Source organism: Nerophis lumbriciformis, linkage group LG27 (assembly GCF_033978685.3).
Source record: "Nerophis lumbriciformis linkage group LG27, RoL_Nlum_v2.1, whole genome shotgun sequence".
NCBI classification, from domain to species: Eukaryota; Metazoa; Chordata; class Actinopteri; order Syngnathiformes; family Syngnathidae; genus Nerophis; species Nerophis lumbriciformis.
Genome location: NC_084574.2, coordinates 35,045,310 through 35,063,778, shown reverse-complemented (window position 1 = coordinate 35,063,778; position 18,469 = coordinate 35,045,310). Strand labels below are relative to the sequence as shown.

General features: G+C 38.4%; 2 protein-coding genes across 2 annotated transcripts in view; both read right to left on the bottom strand.

The window, feature by feature from the left end:
* The window catches only part of LOC133624460 (neuronal acetylcholine receptor subunit beta-2-like), a 61,963-nt gene extending 54,746 nt beyond the window's left edge, over positions 1-7,217 (bottom strand). The window contains exons 1-2 of the mRNA XM_072916436.1: positions 6,542-7,217; positions 6,408-6,472 (exon numbers count right to left, since the gene is read on the bottom strand). Of these exons, the coding sequence (XP_072772537.1) occupies positions 6,408-6,453 (46 nt within the window). The 5' untranslated portion in view covers positions 6,454-6,472; positions 6,542-7,217. The remainder of the gene's footprint in view (positions 1-6,407; positions 6,473-6,541) is intronic.
* Positions 7,218-9,139: 1,922 nt separating this feature from the next.
* On the bottom strand, positions 9,140-17,109 carry lg27h19orf53 (linkage group 27 C19orf53 homolog). Its single transcript, XM_061988033.2, has 3 exons — positions 16,952-17,109; positions 15,430-15,485; positions 9,140-9,346 (listed from the first exon to the last, which is right to left on the bottom strand). The coding sequence occupies exons 1-3, from the start codon at positions 17,037-17,039 to the stop codon at positions 9,215-9,217; spliced, it is 276 nt and encodes a 91-aa protein (XP_061844017.2). The 5' UTR covers positions 17,040-17,109; the 3' UTR covers positions 9,140-9,214.
* Between the last annotated feature and the right edge of the window lie 1,360 nt (positions 17,110-18,469).

Here is an 18,469-nt window from a genome sequence, read left to right as displayed (position 1 = left end):
TAAATCAAGTTTTTCAAAATATTCTAATTTACTGGCTTTTACCTGTATATATATATATATATGTATATATATACACATCCTGAAAATATGCAAACAAAACTGTGTTTAGATAATTGATACTTCAAACTTGCATAAATAAATATTAAGGAATATAACATAACTTGGCTTCTGAGAGTTTCAAAATGTAATGAATAAAATGTTAAAGTTGTTGATAAACAAGCAATTATTTTAATAATTAAATACGGTCATTTTAAATGAATTATGATAATTTAAAATCAATTATTTCAAATATGTTTATTTTAATGTATAATTCTATGGCTGGATGTAATAAGGAGGCAGGAAAAAATATAAATAAAAATACAATTAATTTCGATGTTTTTAGCAAAATATAGTAAAAATGTATTTAGTTTTTTTTTTTTTTTAATTAATAAATATATTTATTTTTAGGTAAGATAAACATAATAATACAATTTATCTCTCGTCTGGATGATTTAGTTCTTGTCACCCTGTTGTCCTTCCGTCATGAAAAAAGGCTGTCCTCACTCAGGTCCGCATGGAGCTGGAGGGGGCGTGGCTTCCAGCTCCGGCTGAAAATCGGGAATTACTGACAGTGGTTTTCTGAAGTGTTCCTGAGCCTATGTGGTGATATCCTTTACACAATGATGTTGGTTTTTGATGCCTGAGGGATCGAAGGTCCGTAATATGCAGTGATTTCTCCAGATCCTCTGAACCTTTTGATGATATGTTGGACCGTAGAAGGTGAAATCCCTAAATTCCTTGCAATAGCTCGTTGAGAAATGTTGTTCTTAAACTGTTGGACAATTTGCTCACGCATTTGTTCACAAAGTGGTGACCCTCGCCCCATCCTTGTTTGTGGAAGCTGCTTTTATACCCAATCATGGCACCCACCTGTTCACCTATGGGATGTTTGAAATAAGTGTTTGATGAGCATTCTTCAACTTTCTCAGTCTTTTTTGCCACTTGTGCCAGCTTTTTTGAAACATGTTTGCATGCATCAAATTCCAAATGCTAATATTTGCAAAAAAAAAATAGTTTTCCAGTTCGAACCTTAAGTATCTTGTCTTTTCAGTCTATTCAATTGAATATAGGTTGAAAAGGATTTGCAAGTCATTGTATTCTGTTTTTATTTACCATTTACACAACGTGCCATCTTCACTGGTTTTGGGTTTTGTAGAAGACAGTATAATGCTAAAACAGTTTAGAAACTTGTATTTAAGACAAAACATCCTTTATACAATATAATTTGTTTCAAAAAAGAACTACGTATAGACACTTTTATTGAAGACGTAGTAAATAAACTTTTATTTCAAGATAAAAAGTAGACAACATAAAACATTGCATTCTGGCTCAGCTCCTTCTTTACGAATATTCCAATTTCCTCAAGAAAAATATGTTTAGGTAAAGCAATATTATCATTTTGTAACAAAAAGTTATTGTTTTGTAATATAAATGTGTATTTATTGTAACATTTATTTTATAACAAAGTTTTATTTTGTTACAGTTATTTGTACCATAATGTTGTTTTGTAACAAAGTTATAATTTTGTAAGTTATTTGGAACATAATGTTATTTTGTAACAATGTTATTTTTATTTTGTAACATACTTTTACTATGGTAACAATGTTATTATTGTACTATGGCAGAGGTCGGCAACCCGCAGCTCTAGAGCCGCATGCGGCTCTTTAGCGCCGTCCTAGTGGCTCTCTGGAGCTTTTTAAAAAAAGCATGAAAAATGGAAAAAGAAAAAAAAAAAATCTCTTTTTTATTTTAATATGGTTTCTGTAGGAGGACAAACATGACACAAGCCTCCCTAATTCAGACCTGCCAACTTTTGAAATCAGAAAAACCTAGTAGCCAGGGTCCAGGGGTTGCAGACCCCGGTAGGTCGAGGACAAAGTCCTGGTGGGGGGTTCAGGCTTCGCCCCCCCGACGCAAAATGATTATTAGCATTCAGACAGGTTAAAATGTTGCTAAAACCATCACTTTTCTATCAGTCACAGTGACTTTTCAAAACAAAAATATTACAGCAAAAATCATATGGGTTGATTGACATGTTTATTCTGTAAGCTAACTTCAATAGTTTGAAATTATTTTGACAGTTAATGCCAGTTATCCTGTCAACCTTTCACAAGACTTCAATTTGTTAATTGAAAGTATAAACACTTTTTACAGTAAACAAATGGTAAAACAGTACTAAACAATTCCATAAAAAAAAAAATTGGTGTCATTATTAACTTTCTGTCCAAGCTTGTGTAATCTACTGCCTTGTTCAATTGTAAAAAATATTCTGTGCCTAAAATTCACATTTCTATCACAATTATCATACTGTAAACATGGTAAGCTAACTTCATTAAAATTAATAGTCCTGTCAATAGCATGGAATTACAATTCAAATGTAGTTTTTTTGTAAGCCTTTCAAAAGAATTCAAAATATGAAAAATTAATGAAAATTAATTGTAGCCATCAGACACTTGAAAAGTGGCACATCACATCTCTAATGTAATCATTTTAACTTTTCAACAGAAATAGCACTGCAAAAATATTAAGGACATACTTCTGTATTTTGGTAGTTATGCTGTCAACATTTAACAAGATTTCTTCAACTTGGACTTGAAAGCATAAATAGTATAAACACTTTTAACAGTATAACAGTACTAAACAATTCCAATAGATAACATTGGTGTCATTACCTTTTTGTTTGCTCAATTATTGCCTCCGTAAATAAAACTTTGGCATTTATCACATCCAAAGAATCTGTTTGGGTGACAAAAAACGGTGAAAGTTTTCCACTTGTACCAAAATCTGTTACCCATCGGAATCTGTAACTCCAGGGGGCGATGTTCCCATGGCGTTTGTTTGATGGTTAAACGGCAAGCCCAAAGAGGAGGAGAAGAAGAACGCTTGCGTAAATGGCGTAAACTATCCTTAATGCTGAAACGTCAGTTGTCAGAATTTCAGCATTAATAAATGACACATATTCTGGAAATCAATGACTTACTTTCATTATAGTATGAGTCCATTGTTATTATTAATGCTGAAATTCTGACAACTGACGTTTCAGCATTAAGGATAGTTTACGCCATTTACGCAAGCGTTCTTCTTCTCCTCTTTGGGCTTGCCGTTTAACCATCAAACAAACGTCATGGGAACATCGCCCCCTGGAGTTACAAATTCCGATGGGTAACAGATTTCGGTACAACAACGGCATTAGACTTGTGTTTTTTTGTCCCAACGTGGTCTTTTACATCGCTAATTCCTCCGTGTCCGATCGAAAAATCTTGTCTGCACAAGGTGCAATTCGCGTAGTTTTCACCCTTTTTGGAACGGATAATTATTCCCGGATAGGCTTTTGAATATTCTTCACGGAATGACTGCAGTTTTCTTTTCGGTTTAAGACTCATTTGCGATTTTTCTCCGGCTGATTCCATGATCGTTCGCTCGTTTGGAAACAATGGCCTCGTGCTTGGCAGCGGTGCTATAAATAGCCTCGCGCATGGCATTCGGAATGGCTCGATAGGAAGTTACAGGAAGCAGTGTCGATTGTCATTGTTGTTACGCGATTTCGTGAATAAAACTTTAAAAAAATTAAAAAAAATTTAATTAATGAAAAACCGTATTTTTTATCACTGCAACCGTAACCCGGAATAGGTTGATGAAAACCGTACTAATTACGGGAAAACCAAAGTAGTTGGCAGGTATGCTAATTGATACAAAGCACACTTTTTATATTAAACATGCTTCACTGATTAGAGTATTTGGCGAGCACCGATTTGTCCTACTAATTTTGGCGGTCTTTGAACTCACCGTAGTTTGTTTACATATATAACTTTCTCCGACTTTCTAGGACGTGTTTTATGCCACTTCTTTTTCTGTCTCATTTTGTCCACAAAACTTTTAACGTTGTGCATGAAAGGTGAGTTTTGTTGATGTTATTGACTTGTGTGGAGTGCTAATCAGACATATTTGGTCACTGCATGACTGCAAGCTAATCGATGCTAACATGCTATTTAGGCTAGCTGTATGTACATGTTGCATCATTATGCCTCATTTGTAGCTATATTTGAGGTCATTTAGTTTCCTTTAAGTCCTCTTAATTCAATTTATATCACATGACACACTATCTGTATATAATATGGCTTTTAATTTTTTGCGGCTCCAGACAGATTTGTTTTTGGCTCTTTCAACATTTTGGGTTGCCGACCCCTGTACTATGGTCTTATTATTTTATAACGTAAAGTTCTGACTTTATAACATAGCTATTATTTTGGAAGATAAAATTAGCACTTTGTAACATACTTATTCTTTTGTAATATACACATTTAATTTGGTAAAAAAAAGTTAATATTTTGTAACATGAAGTTAGTCTATAACAAAGTTATTATCTTGTATAAAGTCATTGTCTACAACTTATTTTGTAAGATAGTTAACATTATTGTAAAATAAAGTTAATATTATTGTGACAGAGTGATATGTTATAGGTATTAAAGTTAACGGGAGCGTGTCTCTACAGCAGCGTTTCTCAAAGTGTGGGGCGCGCCCCACTGGTGGGGAATAGAGACATGACAGGTGGGGCGCGAGGAACGGGAGGAAATTTCACTTTAAATTTTTTTATTTATCATTATATTCTTAGATTTTTTTTTTTTACTATGCTTTCATTTTCTATACACACTGTAAATCACTTTGTGATTCTGTCTGTGAAATCCGCTATATAAATAAATGGAAATTACCGGTACTTATTTTTACTGTAGGCTTTAAATTTCTCGGTAGGAGCGAAAGTCTGACAGACATAGCAACAGTAACTAATGGGGGCGTGGCTAAGCGGAACAAACTTTCGCGCGGATGGGTAGCAGGCTAATGTGTGGACCACAATTACACAAATATATACATTTGTGACTCGCACCTCAAAGGTCGTCGAGCCAGAGCCAGCGCCTGCAGAGAAACAAAAATCTGACGGGCACACACTGTGTCATTCACCGGGAAGCACTCGCGTCAAGGCAGCTCAGCCCCGAACTCAATGAGGTTTTAACAGATGTTGTGAGCGTGGTAAATTTGATCAAAACACGACCACTGAAAGCGCGACTGTTCTCTGCACTGTGTGAGGAAATGGGAGCTGATCATACAGCCGTGCTGTTTCACAGTGAAGCAAGGTGGCTCTCCCGGGGAAAAGTGCTGTCACTTGCCCTGTCTTGCCAAATGCATATAGCTCCTCCTTTTTTTTTGCAAAGATTGCAAAGTGGCACTTTTATTTTATTTATTATTGAACTTGATGCAAGTTATTTGATTTATTATTGAACTTGATGCAAGTTATAACACTTTTTTTTATTTATTTATTATTGAACTTGATGCAAGTTATAACACTTTTTTTGATTTATTATTGAGCTTGATGCAAGTTATTTGATTTATTATTGAACTTGATGCAAGTTATAACACTTTTATTTGATTTATTATTGAACTTGATGCAAGTTATAACACTTTTTTTGATTTATTATTGAACGTGATGCAAGTTATAACACTTTTGTTTGATTTATTATTGAACTTGATGCAAGTCATAACACTTTTTTTTATTTATTATTGAACTTGATGCAAGTTATAACACTTTTTTTGATTTATTATTGAACTTGATGGAAGTTATTTTATTTATTATTGAACTTGATGCAAGTTATACCACAGCTGCACAGTTATTTTATTTATTATTGAACTTGATGTTATTTTATGTTATTGAGTTTGAATGTATACAACTTGATGTTCAATAAATTTGAAAATGTTAAAGCTTGGCATTAGCGCTCTTTTGGGGCGATGGGGGCAGGTGGGGCTTGAAAACTCCCCCTTGTCCAAAGTGGGGGATGACAAAAAAAGTTTGAGAACCACTGCTCTACAGGAAGAGGACGGGGTTATATAAAGCTTGCCTAGGGTTTAGCGCCCTCTCTCGGCAATTGCGTCAGTATAGCAAACAATCATAATAATTATCACGGTTACGTATTTTTCCATGAGGGTCATATTTATCAGATTAAATACTATACGTTTTGTACATGAAAGATATGTAACGGTTATCAAATGCATTGTATTCACTACATTACACACAAATGTATTGTCATACTGTGACGTACACGATAGCGTATGATGTAACAATATATCAATAATCATGATGTTAAAATGTTACATTAAGCACACCAATCTAATTTTTACATTCAAATGTATTTTTAATATTTTGCAGTACTGAGTTTTGTTCACTATTCATATGCGACATACAGGTATTAATTTCAATGCTTTGATGAGAACATTTAAGAGTATTTATCAAAGGGTAAAACCTAAATATGGATATGTATCGTAGAGTCTAAAGATAAAATACAAGTCATTATTAGAGTGTAAAAATAAGATCAACTTACTTGAGAAAAAGAACATGACAAGCAGATGAAGGTTGATCTTCCTCATCCTCACTCAAACTCACAAACTAAAAACAAGAATCAATTATAAATAAAAAAAATATAGACATCTTTGAAATGTAAGTGAAAGTGCTTACCTTTAATCTCGTTGTTTTGGTTATCTTTCAAAATGCATAAACAAGCTCATGAAGAAGAAGCACACTGAGTATGCTCGTCCAGAGTGTGTGTGTGTGTGTGTGTGTGTGATGCTTGAGCTGTGGAGACTGTGCACGTCATAATATGGACTCATGACGTCACACTTTTTTTGCATGCGCATGCATTTATAGTCATATTTATACACACAATGTCAATATATTGCAATATTTTGTATTTGTTTATTATACGGTGTTGCTGATCTATTGTAATTTAATGTCGTTAAATGTAATGTTAATCAGCAGTTTGTCACATATTTACATACCGTATTTTCCGCACCATAAGCCGCCCCGTGTTATAAGCCGCATCTAACTGCGCTACAGGGAATGTCAAAAAAACAGTCAGATAGGTCAGTTAAACTTTAATAATATATTAAAAACCAGCGTTCTAACAACTCTGTTCACTCCCAAAATGTACGGTAATGTGCAAATGTGCAATCACAAACATAGTAAAATTCAAAATAGTGCAGAGCAATAGCAATAACTTAATGTTGCTCGAACGTTAATGTCACAACACACAAAATAAACATAACACTCACTTTCTGAAGTTATTCTTCATTCATAAATCCCTCGAATTCTTCTCCTACGGTGTCCGAATTAAAAAGTTGGGCGAATACGGGATCCAAAATGGCCAGCTCCGTCTCGTCGAAGTCATCAGAGTCAGTGTCGCTGTTGTTTTTCCAGCAGTTCCGTGAATCCTGCCTTCCGGAAAGCTCGGACCACAGTTGAGACCGAAATATCCGCCCAGGCATTTACGATCCACTGGCAGATGTTGGCGTATGTCGTCCGGCGCTGTCTCCCTGTCTTAGTGAAGGTGTGTTCGCCTTCGGTCATCCATTGTTCCCACGCCGTTCGCAGTCATGCTTTAAATGCCTTGTTGACACCAATATCGAGCGGTTGGAGTTCTTTGGTTAATCCACCCGGAATGACGGCGAGTGTTGTATTTGTGTGCTTCACTTGTTTTTTGACACCATCTGTGATGTGGGCGCGCATGGAGTCGTATATCAACATGGACGGAGCTGCGTGAAAAAAGCCACCCGGCCTCTTCGCGTAAACTTCCCTTAACCACTCGCTCATCTTTTCTTCATCCATCCATCCCTTCGAGTTAGCTTTTATGATGACGCCGGCTGGAAAGTTCTCTTTTGGCAAGGTCTTCCTTTTGAATATCACCATGGGTGGAAGTTTCTGGCCATTAGCATGGCAAGCTAGAACCACAGTGTGTCGCTTAGTAGGAGCCATTTTGTGGTCTTTACAGATGTAAACACACAAAGGAAATGAAACGTAATACCCGCGCGCTTCTTCTTCTATGGGGGCGGGTGCTTACCTTGGCGGTTGCTTACCGTAGAAGAAGAAGCACTTCCTCTTCTACGGGGAAAAAAGATGGCGGCTGTTTACCGTAGTTGCGAGACCTAAACTTTATGAAAATGAATCTTAATATTAATCCATATATAAAGCGCACCGGGTTATAAGCCGCACTGTCAGCTTTTGAGTAAATTTGTGGCTTTTAGGTGCGGCTAATAGTGCGGAAAATACGGTATTTCTTAAATACTGTGATTATGACGTCAGCAAATGTTCCAATTAAAAAACAAACAAAAAAAAACCTCATAAATTAATGATATTCCTTATAACAATTGGAGAATATTGTTTGATTAGAAAATTATTCTACATCTTAAAAAATATCAAATGCAAAAGTACCTTTTCGTTACCATAAAGTAATAAATTTAGGTTGTAAGAAAATATATTGTACCGCACTCCAAAGTACATTTACTACAATGTATATAACATTTAATGCATTATGTTCATCCAGAATATATCATGTCTACTTTACATTTGGTCTAAAATACGATAGATACTACTTAGACTTCCTTTTTATTGTCATTCAAATTTGAACTTTACAGCAGAGATAAGAACGACATTGTGTTACATAAGCTCATGGTAGTGCAGGATAAAAAAGCAATAAGGTGCATATATGAATAAATAAGTATATATAAATAATATATACATATATATATATATAAATAAATAGATTACTGTACAGATAAATATATTGCACTTTTTCACATGCATCTGTACAGTATCATAATCCTGCTACCATAGTGACAGTGTGCATGTGTGATTATGATTACCATAAAAGCATTCAAGAATACTGTATTGAATTATTCAACTTGATTGTTAAGAGTAATTTATAAAACAAGACTTTACTTGTCACGAATGTGATCAATCTGATGTAGAAAATGTAACATTACAGTATTTACAGTATGATCAAACAAGTACTTAAAAATGTAGATGGAGGATAATCACATAAATATCCTTTTTTTTTTTTTAATTCGCAATTAGCAAACGTGGCAAGAGGATGTTGTGATGAATGTTGACCACTAGGTGGCAACTAAACGTCATGAGCAGGGAACTGATGGTCAACTTATTTCAAAATGTTACAATAATTGACATTATTTACAATTTTTTTCATAAAGCATGCAACTCTTACATTGGAAAACAAATCTGATGCAACCGACATTTCTAGAAACAAATCAGACTAAAGACTAGTTCATGTTTTAACAACGTTTTTATGACGTGATGAAAATAACCAACATAGCATCCATAATTGTATACTTTTTAATATTATTTGGAGCTGCTCCCTGTCTTGGGTTTGACCTGTGAACCTTTGACCACATTCAGCGGCTTGTGAAGGGATAAACTCGCCTTCTGGGTCACTTCTTGTTCAATCTTGTTTCTGATGGCAACTTCCAGACCCTTTGGAGAAAAAATGTACATAAATATATTTCATAACCAACTGCTCTTGTGGGTGTTTGAATGTATAACGCGAATCATAAACCATTTCTTAAGTACATATGATGTGCACTTCAATTATAAAAAACTTTAAACTCCATTATACATTTTTTATCTACTTATTATTAACAATAAAACAACCTGTAAATCCATTATGCAAAATTGTATAACTATGAAGACATTATTTATAATCCATTAAACTGATTTGTTTACCCAGCGTTAAATAATACTTATTGCTGATTACTACTGCAAAAATACTACAGCAATACAATACAACTACTCGGAATGTCACGGTATTAACATTTCTTATCATGGTTATTGTGAGCAAAATTAGAACGGTTATGATTATTATTGCAGTAGTTTCAAACATGCGCAAATTTTTTTTTTTTTAAAGTACTAATACTGAAATATTTTAGCACAAACAACAAATTCAAAATGATTTCCTTTGAAGAAGAAAACATATTGTAGATAAGAACACCGTGTTTCATGTACCTCAAGTATAAATTGAATGTGCATATAAGTTGTAAATAAACAAAAATAAATACAAATACATGCAAAAATTATGCAAGATGGTACCCTATGAAAATAAGAGATAAACAAAACAAACAAAAAATAGGAATTTTGCAAGATGGCACCTAATGGCCATAAAACATAACTGCACTTTTTGTCCATGTGGATAAAAATAGTGTTCATTTATAAGATCGTCTTACACATAGGGGGGCGGCACGATTATGGCCAAAATAATAATTAAGATTATTTTTATCAATATTGAAATAACGATTATTCATTATGTTAGGTAAAACAATGTTGGCGTGGGGTGTAAACGCAACACCATCATGTAATTTGTAATGTCTAATAAAAAAATTTAACCAATCAGAAGCAACATTTGCCGTCAGTGGCCGCTTGCTGCTGCGAAATAGCTAAGTACTACAGGTAAAAGCCAGTAAATTAGAATATTTTGAAAAACTTGATTTATTTCAGTAATTGCATTCAAAAGGTGTAACTTGTACATTATATTTATTCATTGCACACAGACTGATGCATTCAAATGTTTATTTCATTTAATTTTGATGATTTGAAGTGGCAACAAATGAAAATCCAAAATTCCGTGTGTCACAAAATTAGAATTAGAAAAAGGGATTTTTAGAAATTTTGGTTAACTGAAAAGTATGAAAATGAAAAATATGAGCATGTACAATACTCAATACTTGGTTGGAGCTCCTTTTGCCTCAATTACTGCGTTAATGCGGCGTGGCATGGAGTCGATGAGTTTCTGGCACTGCTCAGGTGTTATGAGAGCCCAGGTTGCTCTGATAGTGGCCTTCAACTCTTCTGCGTTTTTGGGTCTGGCATTCTGCATCTTCCTTTTCACAATACCCCACAGATTTTCTATGGGGCTAAGGTCAGGGGAGTTGGCGGGCCAATTTAGAACAGAAATACCATGGTCCGTAAACCAGGCACGGGTAGATTTTGCGCTGTGTGCAGGCGCCAAGTCCTGTTGGAACTTGAAATCTCCATCTCCATAGAGCAGGTCAGCAGCAGGAAGCATGAAGTGCTCTAAAACTTGCTGGTAGACGGCTGCGTTGACCCTGGATCTCAGGAAACAGAGTGGACCGACACCAGCAGATGACATGGCACCCCAAACCATCACTGATGGTGGAAACTTTACACTAGACTTCAGGCAACGTGGATCCTGTGCCTCTCCTGTCTTCCTCCAGACTCTGGGACCTCGATTTCCAAAGGAAATGCAAAATTTGCATGGTTGGGTGATGGTTTGGGGTGCCATGTCATCTGCTGGTGTCGGTCCACTCTGTTTCCTGAGATCCAGGGTCAACGCAGCAGTCTACCAGCAAGTTATAGAGCACTTCATGCTTCCTGCTGCTGACCTGCTCTATGGAGATGGAGATTTCAAGTTCCAACAGGACTTGGCGCCTGCACACAGCGCAAAATCTACCCGTGCCTGGTTTACGGACCATGGTATTTCTGTTCTAAATTGGCCCGCCAACTCCCCTGACCTTAGCCCTATAGAAAATCTGTGGGGTATTGTGAAAAGGAAGATGCAGAATGCCAGACTCAAAAACGCAGAAGAGTTGAAGGCCACTATCAGAGCAACCTGGGCTCTCATAACACCTGAGCAGTGCCAGAAACTCATCGACTCCATGCCACGCCGCATTAACGCAGTAATTGAGGCAAAAGGAGCTCCAACCAAGTATTGAGTATTGTACATGCTCATATTTTTCATTTTCATACTTTTCAGTTGGCCAACATTTCTAAAAATCCCTTTTTTGTATTAGCCTTAAGTAATATTCTAATTTTGTGACACACGGAATTTTGGATTTTCATTTGTTGCCACTTCAAATCATCAAAATTAAATGAAATAAACATTTGAATGCATCAGTCTGTGTGCAATGAATAAATATAATGTACAAGTTACACCTTTTGAATGCAATTACTGAAATAAATCAAGTTTTTCAAAATATTCTAATTTACTGGCTTTTACCTGTATATTTCTATCTGTGTGCTTCTAATTGTTTTACAGCTTTCTTTATTCCGTCTCCAACGTACTGTATATAGTAGTCTTCTCAAACTTGCAAACCACTGTGCCCTCCAAGATGGTCCGGTGTTTTCCCAACAATAAACTGTGTCACCACTGACAGTTTATTGCTGAAGGCCTTACATAATGAAACACGGAGTAGCTGAGAAGAGTGCAGCAGGATCAAATATAAGATCAGGAGGTCTAAGGACTACACACAAAAACTGAAACAACGGCTGGAGCAAAATAACATCTGTGAAGTATGGAACAGCCTGGAACAGATTTCCAGTCATTGGAGAGGTGGAAGTGTTTACTAAGCTTCTGGCAACCAAGAGTGGGCCAACAAACTGAATGCTTTTTTCAACAGGTTTGACTGCAACCCCTTCACACCCAAACACCGCTCCACACCAGCCCCAGACTTTTACACCCCAGCATAGTCCACATTAGAGATGCGCGGTTTGCAGGCACAACCGCGGAGTCCGCGGATTATCCGCGGATCGGGCGGATAAAATTTTAAAAAATTAGATTTTATCCGCGGGTCGGGTCGGGCCTTTGAAATAAAAAAAATTAGATTTTAAATAGATTCAGGCGGGTGGCAGTTAAACCAATTCGGAAATATATATACATAGTTAAATGTTGTTACCCACATACGAAAAACGAGCAGGCACCTGCAGCATATATATATATATATATATAAAGAGATGGACACTTTTACGGAGCGGAGAAGGCCCCCGACGCCTCGCCGGGGTCCGGGACCGAGGCCCCTTCCCCCGAGAGGGCCCCACCGGGAGCCGTAGCTGAGGCGATCCGCGAGAAGGGCCCGACGCACGTCCAGGGTCACCACCGCGCCCACCGCACCGACACCCCGCCTCGTCCGCCTTCGCCGCGGCCGGCGTCACACGCAGCAGGTAAGCAGCTTACCTGCCCGCCACTCCCGTCGCCGGGGGCTCGTAACAGGGGTCACTCCGCGCGCTCCGCCCGCGCAGCTTACCTGCCCGCCACCCCTGTTGCCGGGGGTGCGTAACAGGGGTCACTCCGCGCGCAGTGCGCTCACGAAAGGGGTGGGGCTCACCCTGGTTGATATAGACAGCAGCTAGGACGGTGGCCATGGACGTCGGAACCCGCTAAGGAGTGTGTAACAACCCACCTGCCGAATCAACTAGCCCTGAAAATGGATGGCGCTGGAGCGTTGGGCCCATACCCGGCCGTCGCCGGCAGCGAGACGCGCTTGGAGGTGCGCTCAGCGCGGCTTCCATATGATTGCCCACTGGTGTGCGTCTGGGTCGTGACAGCGTGGCACGCGAATGTCTGTGCTGCATTGGATCAGTCTCCTTTCTTTAACAGGCAAAAGCTTTATAACCTCACTAATGCCTTGCATCGTCTATATTAGATATATAACAACGGGCGGGTGCGGGCGGATGGCGGGCGGATGCGGTTCTGATCAAATGTTAGATCGGGTGGATTGCGGATGGTTGACGACTTTCTGATGCGGTTGCGGATGAAATAATTGCCTATCCGCGCATCTCTAGTCCACATCTCCTTAACAAACCCATCTCAGACAGCCTCTCACAATCCACCAGCCCAGTTCCCCAGCCATCACACACCCAACACTCCATCAGTCTGGCTCAAGTGAGGAGGGAGTAAGGAAGGCTACTCAGTGTGGAGCAGCTAACTGTTGTGGTTCATTACATTTTTACCTGTTAAAGGACTAGGGATGTAACGGTAAACGATATAATGATTAACTGCGGTAAAATTCCGGACGGTTTGTACAAACCCCATTTCCATATGAGTTGGGAAATTGTGTTATATGTAAAGAGAAACGGGATACAATGATTTGCAAATCATTTTCAACCCATATTCAGTTGAATATGCTACAAAGACAACATATTTGATGTTCAAACTGATAAACTTTTTTTGTTGTTGCAAATAATCATTAACAAACACGTGACAAAAAAGTTGGGAAAGGTGGCAATAAATACTGATAAAGTTGAGGAATGCTCATCAAACACTTATTTGGAACATCCCACAGGTGAACAGGCAAATTGCGAACAGGTGGGTGCCATGATTGGGTATAAAAGTAGATTCCATGAAATGCTCAGTCATTCACAAACAAGGATGGGGCGAGGGTCACTACTTTGTCAACAAATGCGTGAGCAAATTATTGAACAGTTTAAGAAAAGCCTTTCTCAACCAGCTATTGCAAGGAATTTAGGGATTTGTCCATCTACGGTCCGTAATATCATCAAAGGGTTCAGAGAATCTGGAGAAATCACTGCACGTAAGCAGCTAAGCCCGTGACCTTCGATCCCTCAGGCTGTACTGCATCAACAAGCGACATCAGTGTGTAAAGGATATCACCACATGGGCTCAGGAACACTTCAGAAACCCACTGTCAGTAACTACAGTTTGTCGCTACATCTGTAAGTGCAAGTTAAAACTCTCCTATGCAAGGCGAAAACCATTTATCAACAACACCCAGAAACGCCGTCGGCTTCACTGGGCCTGAGCTCATTTAAGATGGACTGATACAAAGTGGAAAAGTGTTCTGTGGTCTGACGAGTCCATATTTCAAATTGTTTTTGGAAACTGTGGACGTCGTGTCCTCCGGACCAAAGAGGAAAAGAACCATCCGGATTGTTATAGGCGCAAAGTTCATAAGCCAGCATCTGTGATGGTATGGGGGTGTATTAGTGCCCAAGACATGGGTAACTTACACATCTGTGAAGGCACCATTAATGCTGAAAGGTACATACAGGTTTTGGAACAACATATGCTGCCATCTAAGCGCCGTCTTTTTCATGGACGCCCCTGCTTATTTCAGCAAGACAATGCCAAGCCACAGTCAGCACGTGTTACAACAGCGTGGCTTGGTAAAAAAAAAAGAGTGCGGGTACTTTCCTGGTCTGCCTGCAGTCCAGACCTGTCTCCCGTCGAAAATGTGTGGCGCATTATGAAGCGTAAAATACGACAGCGGCGACCCCGGACTGTTGAACGACTGAAGCTCTACATAAAAGAATGGGAAAGAATTCTAATTTCAAAGCTTCAACAATTAGTTTCCTCAGTTCCCAATCGTTTATTGAGTGTTGTTAAAAGAAAAGGTGATGTAACACAGTGGTGAACATGCCCTTTATTAACTACTTTGGCACGTGTCGCAGCCATGAAATTCTAAATTATTTCCAAAAAAAAAAAAAAGTTGATGAGTTTGAACATCAAATATCTTGTCTTTGTAGTGCATTCCAATTGAATATGGGTTAAAAAGGATTTGCAAATCATTGCATTCAGTTTATATTTACATCTAGCACAATTTCCCAACTCATAAGGAAACGGGGTTTGTACATGCATGCATGCTTTGGAGCCCCTGCCTCGAAAAAAAAAAACGTTTGCCTTGGTGCTCTAAAATATGAGCCCTCCTTTAAGGCAACACTTGCCTTCACCTTAAAAAGTTAAAATTCTCGAGGCCTGGGTAGTACTTCAAACTGACATAATACTACAATTCCAGTATAATATTTCTTACCTTCTTCAAATGTTGTTGTTGAACGATTTGAACCTTCTTGGCTGCAATGATCCTTCCTTGAAGACAATTAAAAATATTACATATTTTGTTGTCCATAAAGTAATCACATTTAAAAATTAAAGCTGCAAGCAGCGTTGGTCGGGCCCGCGTATTTGGCAGGTGCTAGTCCTAAGTGTCCCAATACTTTTGTCCAGTTTTAGTCCCAAGTGTCCCAATACTTTTGTCCAGTTTTCGGCCTAAGTGTCCCAATACTTTTGCCCAGTGGTAGTTATAAGTGTCCCAATACTTTTGTCTACTTTTAGTCCGAAGTGTCCCAATACTTTTGTCTAGTGTACCTACCTTGTCTGCATTGTGTGGGCATGCTGGTGCTTCCTGCTTTTAAGCAGCAGCATCAGCACAGCGGTTCTTTGAAGGCTCATAAAATCAAAACCGGAGCAGTTAGAAAAATGATTTCGATAACTTTTATTTGGAAGGGTTCAATCTCTCTCCTGTGTTAGTTTGAAGCTGAAACGACAAACGCGCTCAGAGGAGATAATGTTTGAAGAAAGGTGACCGGTTTTTACAAACATTTTGTTTTGAAGGGGAAATTGCAAACTTCCTGTTGATTTTTGCTGAGGGTTGTCAATCTATGAAATGTAGGTCTAAGTGAGACCTACATAGAGGTTTTTGTTTCATGTCTCTCCGACTTTCCCAGTGGGAGTTACAGGCAGTTTTGTCATTTATTTTCTTCCGAGGAGCAGTTTTTTCTGTGTTTTATTCAAAAATTGCGGTAGAGCGCATTTTTGAGATTTGGGGTTAGGTTTTTTTATTAGATCGCAAGTTCTGCTAGTCCTGATGTGTGCGTTCAGTTTGGTGAGTTTTGAAGCATGTTAAGGGGGTCAAATTACAGCTCAAAGAGGCAAAAGTGACTGTTTTTAGTACTTTTTTGTCTTGAAGGGGGGAATTGCCAACCTCCTGTTGATTTTTGCCCGAGGATATACAATTATGAGAACTAGGTCTAAGTCAGACCTATATAGAGGTTTTTGTTTCATGTCTCTCCGACCTTCCTAGTGGGAGTTACGGGCAGTCTAGTTTTCTTTTTTTTCCTAGGGGCGCTAGAGCGCAATTTTGAGTTTAGGGGTTTGGTTTTTTGATAAAAAGTTTTGCCGTATATTACTGATGTGTGTGTAAAATTTGGTGAGTTTTGAAGCCTGCTAAGGGGGTCAAATTACAGCGCAAAGTTGCGGAAGAATAATAATTATAATAATAATAATAAAACCTTAGAAATTCAATAGGTCCTTATGTCCCATTGCATAAGGACTCCTATGCAATGGGCCATGCGGGCCCTAATAAGGACAAATAGCTGATTATTCTCCATATATTACATTCACCTACACGGTGAATATATGAAGAATTGAGTTATGTCGCGTAATAAAAGACGATGACACACGTCATACATCCCACGTGTTATGTTGGTTGATACAGGTTGCTATTTAATAGTGTGTCTCTCTTGTAATGAGATTAATAATCAAATATGACAAACCTCCTTTCTTTGGACCTTTCTGTTTGTGGTGTTGTTTTTTAGCGGCTCCAGGACGCTGAGCCTTAAACTTGCGGGAACCTTGCGCCATGTTTGCTAACCGGAAGTCAACAATAGGAAAATCGTCTTCTTCTGTGAGGATATTTTCCCGCCAGTCAGTGCTTTGGCGCCATCTATTGCTTGTGCAACGAAACAACCATTGACTGACCATATTACAACAAACAACGCATACATATTTAACGCAATAATTAATGCAAACATTGCCAACACAACCATTTCTGCGACTAACAGCAGAGGTGTGGACTCGAGTCACACGACTTGGACTCGAGTCAGACTCGAGTCATGAATTTGATGACTTTAGACTCGACTTGACAAAATGTAAAAAGACTTGCAACTCGACTTAGACTTTAACATCAATGACTTGTGACTTCACTTGGACTTGAGCCTTTTGAATTGACATGACTTGACATGACTTGCTACTTTCCCCAAAACCCAAAGATGAAAAAGTTATTCGGGAGCGCTCCGTATTTTTCATTGTGTACTTGTCTATCAGCGTTGCGTGTGTCAGCTGGTGTGCTCGCAGTACAACAGCCAATCAAATTAGATCTACTTTGTTTTCATCACACAGCATTCATCCAATCAAATTGCAGGACAACCAACGAAGAAGACATGTCCAAACCACACGCCAGTGAACAAAAAATAATACCTAAAATAATTTTGTTTGGGTATAAAAATTACGAGGTGGTCAACACAAAACGGTTTGCAGTATGCAACACATGCGGTTCGAAAATTACTGATGGAGAGGCAACAACTTCCAACTTCGTCCGGCATTTGAAGTTGCACAAAGAACGGTAAGTTTTGAATGTAAGATAACGTTTATTGGCTAAGTAACGTGACTTTTATTTGCTGTGTAGTTAAATCAGTGAGGCTGTAAACTCACTGCTAACGTTATAACGTTATTGCAAACACGGGAATCTGTTGCAGTTCACTACCTTATTCATACTTTTTGTTCAGTGATTTTTTTTAAGCAGGGTTACGTTAGTCAATATATCACACGTAACGTTAGACGGCGGTCAGCAGCACCGCGTATTTTAGCCACCTAAAAAAAAGACAAAAATAGTAAAATAAAGGTCAGTTAAAATGTATACTATATTATGAATATGTGTACCGTTTTAGCTAGCTTTCTGACATACTGTTGGTTGTTTACCTCAGTGGTCCCCAACCACCGGGCCGCGGCCCGGTACTGGTCCGTGGATCGATTGGTATCGGGCCGCACAAGAAATATATATATATTTTTTTTTTTATTAAATCAACATAAAAAACACAAGATACACTTACAAGTAGTGCACCAACCCAAAACAACTCTCTCCCCCCTTTTGTTCTGGGCATTGAACATGAAGACTCTTCCTTCACTGTTCCGAGTGGCCATGAGAGTCTTGGCAGTGCCTGCCTCCAGTGCTCCAGTGGAGCGAGTTTTCAGCCATGGTGGCATCATACTACGCCCCCATCGTGCACAAATGA

Coding starts and splice junctions, on each gene's coding strand:
- lg27h19orf53 (XM_061988033.2), bottom strand. CDS start 17,039: ATGGCGCAAGGTTCCCGCAAGTTTAAGGCTCAGCGTCCTGGAGCCGCT. Junction 15,486..16,951: donor GAAAGGTCCAAAGAAAGGAG/GTTTGTCATATT, acceptor ATTGTCTTCAAG/GAAGGATCATTGCAGCCAAG. Junction 9,347..15,429: donor AACAACAACATTTGAAGAAG/GTAAGAAATATT, acceptor TTTTCTCCAAAG/GGTCTGGAAGTTGCCATCAG.